Source organism: Alligator sinensis, unplaced genomic scaffold, assembly GCF_000455745.1.
Source record: "Alligator sinensis unplaced genomic scaffold, ASM45574v1 scaffold1424_1, whole genome shotgun sequence".
Classification (NCBI taxonomy): Eukaryota; Metazoa; Chordata; order Crocodylia; family Alligatoridae; genus Alligator; species Alligator sinensis.
This window is the reverse complement of record NW_005843361.1, coordinates 87,746-97,492: the sequence shown is the minus strand read 5'-3', so window position 1 is coordinate 97,492 and position 9,747 is coordinate 87,746. Positions and strand designations below refer to the sequence as shown.

Genomic DNA, 9,747 nt, shown 5'->3' with positions numbered 1-9,747 from the left:
TCAGTTGTCAGTTGCCCCATCTGGTTCATCAGGGGTCCAATGTTGCCCCTGCTTTTCCTCCGGCTCCCCACATATCTGAAAAAGGACTTTTTATTGTCCTTGATGCTCAAAGCTAGCTGGAGTTCAGTTGCAGCCTTGGCTTTCCTGGTCTGCTCCCTACAGGACCGGACCAGTGCAGAATAATCCTCCATGGAGGTGACTCCCATCCTCCACCCTTTGTAGGCCTTTCTTTTTAGCCTCAGGAGATCTACTAGGTCCCTGGAGAGCCAGGGGGGCTGCTGTGCCCTCTTGCTGCCTTTCCTCCGAGATGGAATAGACTTAGTTTGTGCATTGAGGATCGCTCCCTTGAGGAGCAACCACTCCTCTTGAACTCCCCTCTCCCTGTGGTCACGGTCCCTTAGGGCCTCACTGACAAGCCTCCTGAGCTTGTCAGAGTCGGCTTTCCTGAAGTCAAGGACTTCAGTGTTCTGAACTTCATGCTAGGGCACTAGTTCAGTAACAAGTTAGGCAGAAGATAGGGCAGGATGGCACCTTGAAGACTCTTATTCAGAGAGACCTAAGCTTTCATAGGTGACAGCCTATTCTGTCAGATGCTTTGTCAGATGTCTCTGCCTGACTTCAGACTACATGGCTAACTACCTTTCAGTGTTCAGTTGGAAAGGGAGGAGTCAGTTCTTGAGTCATCAGCCCAACTTTCTTTAGCATCTCACTTTGGTTTAGATGTCGCCTTCTGGTGTTATGGCTGGAGGGATATCATTCTTACAACTAAATAATCGTATGGTACTTTTTACTAAATGCATTGGGCATAATTCTCAGTTGGTATTGATTTCAGTGGAGATGTACTACTTCACATCAGATAAAGTTACTATCGTGGCATTTTGTTTCTTGCAAATATCAGTAATCTGATTCCTTTATCATCTCTGTGTAATTATTTATGGATATGATTTTAACATAATGATTTGCATATAAAATTGTGGGATCTATTGGGGGATAAGCTTGTGACAGGGGTAGGCAACTTTTTTGGCTGGAGTGCCGAAAAAACCACAGGGTCTACCTTGTAAGGTGCTGGAGTGCTGGCATACCAGAAAAACAAAACCAGGGCTGAGGGTACATGACAGGATGCACTTCATATTAATATAGTTAATAATCATCAATGTTGCTTTGTTTTTTACGGTAAATACCAGGTTTTCTAAAACTGCTAAACCTGGTAACAATAAATAAAACTTCATATACTACCTTTATTCTTGTGTATTCTTTTTTGTTAAGCATGTTGTAATGTGAGAAAGGGAAAGAAAAAGAGAAGAGAAAAAAAGTGGTAAAGAAAAAAAGGAGAGAGAAAAATAGAAAAAAGGAGAGAGAGAAGAGAGGAAGAGAAAGAAAAATAAGACAAAAAAGGGAGAGAAAAGAGGGAAAGAAAAGAGAAAAAGGAGATAAAAAGAGGGAAAGAAAAGAAAAAGAAGAGAAAGAAATGAGAAAAAGGAGACAAAATGGAAAGAAAAGAGGAGAGAAAAGAGAAAAAGGAGGCAAATGGAAAGAAGAGAGAAAAAAGAGAAAACAAAAAGAAGACAAAAAACAGGGAAAGAAAAGTGAAAAAGAGAAGAGAAAGAAAAGAAAAAGGAGACAAAAAAGAGGGATAGAAAAGAGGGAAAGAAAATAAAAAAGAAAAAGAGAAGAAAAAGAGAGAGAGAAAGGAAGAAGAGGGTGTCTCTCTCGCTGCCGTCTCCCACTGCTACTGGCTGTGGCTTGGGCCTTTGGATCCAGGGCAGTGTCCTGCAGCGGGAGGAAGCGACATCCCAGCAGCAGCCACTGTGGCTTGGGGGGACGCGCCACCCCCGCCCCAGCCACTGTGGCTTGGGCACTCAGGCCTCCCCGACGGTCCTGGAGCAGAGGAAGCCTGCACAGTGCCTGCCCTGACCTCAGGCCCTGGAGAGGAGCTGTGGGTGGGGAAGGCCGGGGCCTAGGCTGGCTGGGGTAGCTGTGGTGGCTGTTCCTGGAGCCCAGGGGACTCTGTGCAGCCAGGCCTCCACACCAGCGGCAGCTCTATCCTGCTCATGCTGTGACTGGCTTGCAGGGAGGCCAAGCTGGGAACTCCCCAGGCCCAGTGTGTTGCTGGGCTGGGCTGGGCTGGGCTGGGCTGGGCTCCACCTTGAGTGCTGCTACGTGCCATGGCCTGAGCCTGTGGAGCCCCAGGGCAGCCTGCACTTCCCACCTGGCCCCCATTTTTCCAAGGAGCTGGTCAAGCTGGCCTGCCTGCAGTGACCTTCTCTGCTCTGTCTCCTCCCCATGCTACCTGGACTCTGCTCTGAGGGCCTGACCCAGGTGGCACGTGGTGTCCACCTGTCCTAGCCCTGGCCAGACCCAAGGCTCGCCCACCTTCTGGGAGCCTCCAGCTCAGCTACCCTGCACAGCACCTGCCCAGGCCCGGCCTCATCCATCTGCAGCTCCCCTTCAGGGGCTGGGCCAAGCTGGAGGATGCAGCCTGGGGGCAGGGTCAGGGGACCTTGGGCAGGGTCCCTGCCTGTGTTCTCCTGACTCTGCCCCTGGTTCCTGCCGTGGTGCTGGGATCTATGGCTGCTCCAGACAGCCTGGAGCAGCAACTTTAAAAACAATCTTTTTTAAAAATTTCCTTGCATGCCTCCTAGCATGCCAGGGAAAATATCTCCATGTGCCACTAATTGGCATGCTTGCCAGGGGTTGGCTATCCCTGGATTATGATCTTTTAGATGTTGAAGAATAAGTTGATCTATTAATTGAATTTATGAGATAGAATCTAATTATTTCTGCCTGGTTTCTTCTCAACAAAATGTTGAATTCCACTACATATTCACAGTCTAATTCATGTTGTTTGAGCACTTTGAATATTACTTATAGTATTTTCTGAGATTTATCCAAGTATTTTGGTATGACTGCCATGATTTTTCAAGGGCTGGAAGTTCTTCTAGCCTATGGAGCTATCTGGTCTGCAACATGTTATCATTTTCCTCAATGAAACTTTAAGCACCCAAAACTAGGGCTGTGCAAAGCTTCAGGTGCTGATTCGATTCGGAGAAGATTTGGCCCAATTCGGTGGCTGAATCTCTGAAGCCAGATCAAATCAGGTCAAAAAAGGTCTGAATCAATTCAAAGCTCTCCAAATTGATTCGGAGAGCTTCTGCGGTTTGGACAGTCCCCACTTGCTGCAGCAGGGAGCTGGACCCAGATTCCATGCTGGTAAGTAGGGGCTGGGAGAGGGGAGGTTGAAGAGGGGAGAGGGGACCATGGGAGGACCCTTAGCCAGGCCCCATTCCCTGCCTGTTCCGCCAGCCCCCTGGACCACCGTCTGCTGTCCCAGCCCCCTCATGGCTGCCCTGCCTGGCCCCAACTCCTGGCTCTTAAGCTCCCACTCACCGGCTGCTGCCAGAAGGGGTGGGGGGGATGATCCCCACTGCTCCGCGCTGTCTGGAGGGCTCTGCCACGAGCCCCCTGACCCCCGCCCACTCTCCCAGCCCTCCCATAGCTGCTGTGCCTGGCCCAGCTCCTAGCCCTTTATAAAAAAGGGGGAGGGGGGGCTCATGGCAGAGCCCCCCATGTGGTGTGGGGCAGCAGGGGTTGGCCCCTCCCCACCTGGCAGCAGCTGGTGAGGGGGAGCCTTTTTTTTTTTTTAAAGAGCTGGAAGAGTGGGCAGGGCAGCCATTGAGAGTGGGCTGGGGATGGGGCAATTCAGAGATTTGGCCGATTTGGCAGTGGCCGAATCTATGAATCATATTCGGCTGAATCGATTTGGGACAGTGATTCAAATCACCGAATCAAATCACTGTCCCCTGAATCAGCCGAGTATGAATCCAAAGTGAATACTAGCCACTTTGCACAGGCCTACCCAAAACATTTGAGAGAGAATTTGTGTTGAGTATGAAAAGTAGTTGGTTTCATTCATGTCTTCTTGCTTAAGAGAGTTGAGTCGGTTTATTTGCCTGTTTTTATTTAACTTGGATATTGCAAAGAATCCTGTGCTAATAACAATAAGACTACAGAAAAACTGTTGAGAGAAAGCTAATTTTAAATAAATAGAAAGCTAATTTAAGTCAGTCACAGAGGTCCAGATCTTCAACAGTGGGCGTGTCTACACATGCATGTTAATGCGCTTGAACAAACTGCTGCTTATTGTTCCCAGGCGTAAATTTAAATGTGCGCCAGGGAGTGCAGAACATTGAGCCAGGCCAGAGCAGCCCTGGCTGGCAGATAGCGTTGGGGGGTTAGCTTGTCAGCCCAGGACTGCTCCCCTTGGCTCAACATGCTGTGGAGCGGGCTGACTGGGGCATGAGGGAGCTTCAGTACATGGCTAGCCAGCAGGTATCCCCCACACTGAAGCACCCATGTGCCCCAGCCAGTTAAGCAGTGTCTACACAGGTGCTGCTGTGGAGCTTTTTACTCTGCAGCAGGATAGTACTTTATTTACAAGTACTATCCTGCTGCGGAATAAATTAATTTACTCCAGCCTAATAGGGGTGCATATGTAGATGTGCAACACTTACCGTGCAGCTAAGTAGTCTACTGCATATTAAATGTTTCATGTAGACATGCCCAGTATATTAGGCAGCTAACTTCCAGTGAAATCAGTTGCAGTAAGGTCCTTAAATACCTTGGAAGCTCTGGGCCTAAATCCCTAAAGAAGGTCCCAAATCATAAGAGCACTTGGAAGTGTGTGATCATGTACTCTGCTGAATCAGAGAGAATAGCATTGTTTGACATTCCTTCCAGATAGTTACAAATTATAGCAAAATTAATAGTCACACTTTCAAAGCTGCGAAAAACCACCTTTTGTACTTTCAGTAATATCCAGTATTTGAATTCTTTTGACAGCCAAAGTGAGCATGAAAAAATGTTATGAGTACAAAATAAGAAGTAAAAGTCTTCAATATAGTAATGCAGTAAAAGTTCCATTTGAAGTACCACTGTTATAAGCTCCTTTGCTAGACAACCCAGAAAGGATAAAATTGTAAGGCTGGAACATGGGAGATCTGGTTTCAGTTTCTAGTACTGTGGCCGATTTCTTGGGCTAATAATACTTCACTGCTTTATTGTTGGTATGATGAAACAAAATATTAATGTTTGTTAAATACACATAAAAATACACAGAACCATACAAACTCTTTTGAATCTTAGTCTCAGGCTGTACTCGGTCTGTCCCATTCTAAAAGGAAAAATAGGTCCATAATAGATTTAGGTAGATGAGATTTTTAAATTTAGAAAGTGAATCAGCTTAGGGTCATTTGGCAGAGAGAGGATTCCTTTAACAGTGGCTGGCTTGCTGTATATTGAGCCTTCATATTTAGTCAGTTAAGTTTTCTCTAAGTTTCAAATGTAGATGTAATGTTAAATTTATAATAAAACCCAATAATTTTAAGCTTTAATCCTGCTAAGATTTATTCACATATTTACCTTTGTGATTGAGATTAAAATACTAGCAAAAATGTGTAGGACCTCAGACAAATATGAGCCCCACAAATTTGTGTCATAAAGAGACAGTGAGAAAAGAAAGAAATTGTGCATTTTACTTAACTTACGCTTCATCTAATTAAGAGCACTATAGACAATACCTAATATTATGTCTTTGCTGAAAAGGAGCCTTAGTTCAGTTAAAAACCATGAGTTTATCCTGAAGTTAAAAGGATAGTACTGACAACTTTTTTGCTGAACATTGCTCTTTTTTTTTTTAAGCTATTACTACTCAGTGCATTGACCCTGAAAGAATGTCAACTCAATCAGACAAGCTTAGAAAATCTAAGGTATATTATTTATTTGTAAACATATTTTTAATTGTCTTACACATTTAGGGAATTTTTATACATGTTCCTGGGGAGGTGGGGGAGGTGGCTTTAATTTGAGTGGTTCTGAGAGCCTCTCTAATTAAAAGCATCTGCAGCGTCTTGTGTATTCAGCTTCCCACACTTCAAAATGGTGGTGGGGATGCTTTAACTAAAGCTTATTCAAAGAGCTTTAGTTAATGCATCCCCGTCATCATTTTGAAGTGTGGGGATGCTGAATACATGAGATGCAGAGGCTGCTGGATCATGCTAACTAACATGCTTCAGCAGACTTGATTAATCAGCTCTGCTTCGATGTTCTGTACAACACATTGGAGTAGAGTCCCTGCACATGTACAGGCAACCTTAGAACAGATTTCCAAAGGGTCCTTTATCTTGTGTCTAGGGGTAAGATCACTGTTCTACCAATGCTCACAGAGACAAAGCTACTTGGAAAATTATAACCCTTTTTTATATTGAAGTGGGGAATGTGACATAAGACTTTTGGGTATCAGAGGCCATTGTTTTGAATTTGAAGTAATATTGGGGTATTTTATGTTCTCATTGTACCTGGGAATCCAGTAAGACGTTTACTTCATTGTAAAAATGCAGTTAGTATTAATTTTGAATCATTTGAATAATTTGTTTAAAAAACATTTTCAGGTTGCTAAATACATTCCTGAGGAATCAAGTAATAAAAATGTAGAGGTAAGTGTTACCAAATATTATAGATTATGATATATCAACATATTATATCAAAGGATATGGAAATCAGTTCAGGGAAAGAAACAACTACAGAATCAGGCCCAAAACTTATATGTATTAGAGAGTCATGATAACTTTTTTTAGTTACATAAATTTCAATACATGATATAAAAGCAAATCTAAATATAATATTAGTGTGTTGGTTATTTTGAATTGTGGGGCTCAATGCGTGTCTTTCTAAAATGTGCTTGATAAAGGATCTGAGGAAGCAAATGTGGCTCTTTGTCAATTCTGTGTTTGGATCCCTATAGCTCCTGGAGATTCTTTGACTTTAAGCATGAGTTAAAGGACCCTCTAACCAAAACTAGCTGGTAAAAGCACAGAAGGGGAACCTTGCCAGCTAAGAGTGCTAGGTTACGTCAGTAACATTACTTAGGTGTGTTTCCAAGCCTGAGCTCTAAAATAACGATTCTTAGCAAATTTCATTGGATAGAGAAGCGGCTGCAGAATTCTAACATAACCTACTAATGTAGTTTTAACTGAGCTAATGAAGTAAAGGAAAATATTATTGAGATAAACAAAGACAGAAAATCTGAATTCTCCTCCTCAGATGACAAATATAAGATCCAAAACCTGCTCACTTGACTTGCTTGAGCAGTAATATTGAAAACAGCATGTCAGAAACCATGTACTTCACAAGAGTATCAGTGAATAGCTGGCTGCTGTTTTGAAAATCTTGTATCACTAAAAAAATGTCTAGTTTTATTATTATTTTATATTACTTCCTGCACTTTGAAGCACAAGCTAAGCCACTTGGCTTGAGGTAAAAAATAACAGAATGTTCAAAATATAGGTAAGATTTATATAAGGCACAGAGTTATTGCTTTCTGAACTAGAACAGTAGCCTACCATGGTCTTCTGTGCACTTGGAACATAATTACAAGTGGAAATCCACAGTGACTACCTTTAACTAAATTACCTGGAAGATAGCATAGAGTGCCCCCTTAGCAAGTTTGCAGATGACACCAAACTGGGGATAGTAGTAGATATGCTGGAGGGTAGGGGAAGGATTCAGAGAGACCTGGAGGACTGAATGGAAAGAAATTTCATGAGGTTGTGCTGCCCATGGGGCAAACCTCCCTGAGAGCTTTTTGGATCAGAAATATAGGGTTGACGTATACACTGTGTTGACTCGTGCACCAAAAAAACACAGTAATTATTAGGCCTGTGCGAATAGGGAAGTATTTGATTTGGATTCAGATTTGGCTGATTTGGAGGATAGTGATTTGATTAGGAGATTCGGATTACTGTCCTGAATTGATTTGGCCTAATCTGCTTTGGAAGATTCGGCGGTGATTTGGATCAGCTGTGCAGAGGCAGACATAGCTGAGTGGTTGCAGGTTCTCCTGCGGGTCCTTTGGCTGTGCCTGCCTGCCCCCGGGAAGGTGCCTGCCTGTCCCCATGGCTTCCCTGTCTGGCTCTATCCTGCGCCCGGCCAGCCCCAGCCTCGTCCTGGCACTTAAAAAATAACAATAATTAAAAAAGCTCTGAACTCACCGGCTGCATGAGCAGCGATTGGGGCCTTTGAGGGCTCGTGGCAGAGCCCTCCTATGCAGCGTGGGGCAGTGCGGGGCAGTGGGATTTGCCCCCTTCCCCCCTCCTGGCATCCATGTGGCAGCTGCCTCATGGTGCAGGTGTAGTGCGGCTCAGCAGGGTGCTCCCTGTGTTTGGGACCTGGGGCTGCTGGGGCTGAGAGGTGTCAGGCTCTGGCTGACACGTGGAGCTGCCCCAGCTCCCAGGCAGCGCGTAGCACTCTGCCGAGCTGCACTGCACCCACGTAATGCTACAGCTATTGTGTGGGTGCCAAGCGGGGGGAGGGGGTGATCCCTACTGCCCCATGCTGCATGGGGAGGCTCTGCTATGAACGCCCAGAGGCCCCAATCACCAGTGCTGCAGCTGGTGAGTATGGAGCTTTAAGAAAAAAAAAAGAAAGTCCCGTACTCACCAGCTGCAGGAGCGACATTTGGGGCCTCTGGGTGCTTGTGGCAGAGCTCACCTGCTGTCTGAGAGCTGGGGCAGCTCCAGCAGTCAGCCAGTGCCCAGCAGTGCTCAGCCCCAGTGGCCCCAACTCCCAGGCAGTGCACGATGCCCTGCCAAGCCACACTGCACCCACGCAATGCAACTGCTGCCATATGGATGCCAGGCGGTGGGGAAGGGGCGATACCCACTGCCCCCCACTGTGCCACACTACGCAGGGGGGGCTCTGCCATGAGCCCTTGGAGGCCCTGATCTCTGCTGCCAGAGCCAGTGAGTGTGGGGCTTTTTTTTTTTTTTTTTCTTTGGGGGGGGGGCTTTTGTGCTGGGAGGATGGACTGGGCGGGGGATGGGGCCAGGCAGGGCAGCCATGGGGGTTTCTGTGTCTCCTCTGGCTGTGCCTACCTCTGCCCTGGTGGGCAGAGCCACGGGGGCTCTGTCCTGCTGCCGCTTGCCCAGCTGGCGTGGGGATGGGGCGATGCAATGCAGTCTTGGCTCGCTCTGGGCGGCAGCAGGGCATAGCCCCTGCTCCCAGCACTGCTGCGCCCACATCCCATGCCCCCCTGCCCTGGTTGGGCAACTTGTCCCAGCCCCAATCCCTCCCTCCCGCATACCCCATCCCTCCCACAATCCCAACAGATTTACCAGCTGGAGGCAGCTGTGTCAGCTGCCAGCTGAATGAAAATTACTTACTGGTAAACTGGACTTCTTACTAGGACTGAATAATGAGAACAAACAATTGGTGAAGAAACTGCTGATAAAATGGGGCTCCCAAAATGGGGCATCTCTGTTATAGAGTGAGTGTCTTTAATTTCACATTTAAAAGATTTTGGAGATATGTTTTATCTGATATCCTCAGCAGATTAGCTGTGCAAATCTAAGATAAATAAAAGCATAATAATTAGATTGTACAATTAAACTTTTTTTTTCTTGTTTAGAACTGTCACTACCCGGGTTTCAAGGTAAAACAGCTTTCAGAACTGCCGAGACACTTAGACGCTGCAGATCTGTGGGACTTGGTTATAAAAGCTCAAAATTTCAAAGTATGTAGTCTTCACTCCCATTTTCCTAAGTAGAAATTGCTGACATAAATTATTCAAAATTTTTCATAGATCAGGCTTATCACATGGTCCTTTTTTCCATTAAGTTTTTTGTATCTGCTTTAGGTACTCCTGAAGGATACCAAAAAGATAAACCTAGACAATTATGTCCTTTATTTATTACA

The 9,747-nt window shown here is 45.5% G+C and overlaps 2 protein-coding genes across 2 annotated transcripts in view; one reads left to right on the top strand and one right to left on the bottom strand.

The window, feature by feature from the left end:
• LOC102383676 (DTW domain-containing protein 1) overlaps positions 1–9,747 on the bottom strand; it is a 125,571-nt gene that overhangs the window by 30,655 nt on the left and 85,169 nt on the right. The window lies entirely within an intron of this gene.
• Positions 1–9,747, top strand: part of LOC102385332 (protein FAM227B-like) — a 31,509-nt gene that overhangs the window by 11,234 nt on the left and 10,528 nt on the right. The window contains exons 5-7 of the mRNA XM_014527201.2: positions 5,698–5,765; positions 6,447–6,491; positions 9,461–9,565. Coding sequence (XP_014382687.2) covers positions 5,698–5,765; positions 6,447–6,491; positions 9,461–9,565 — 218 coding nt within the window. The remainder of the gene's footprint in view (positions 1–5,697; positions 5,766–6,446; positions 6,492–9,460; positions 9,566–9,747) is intronic.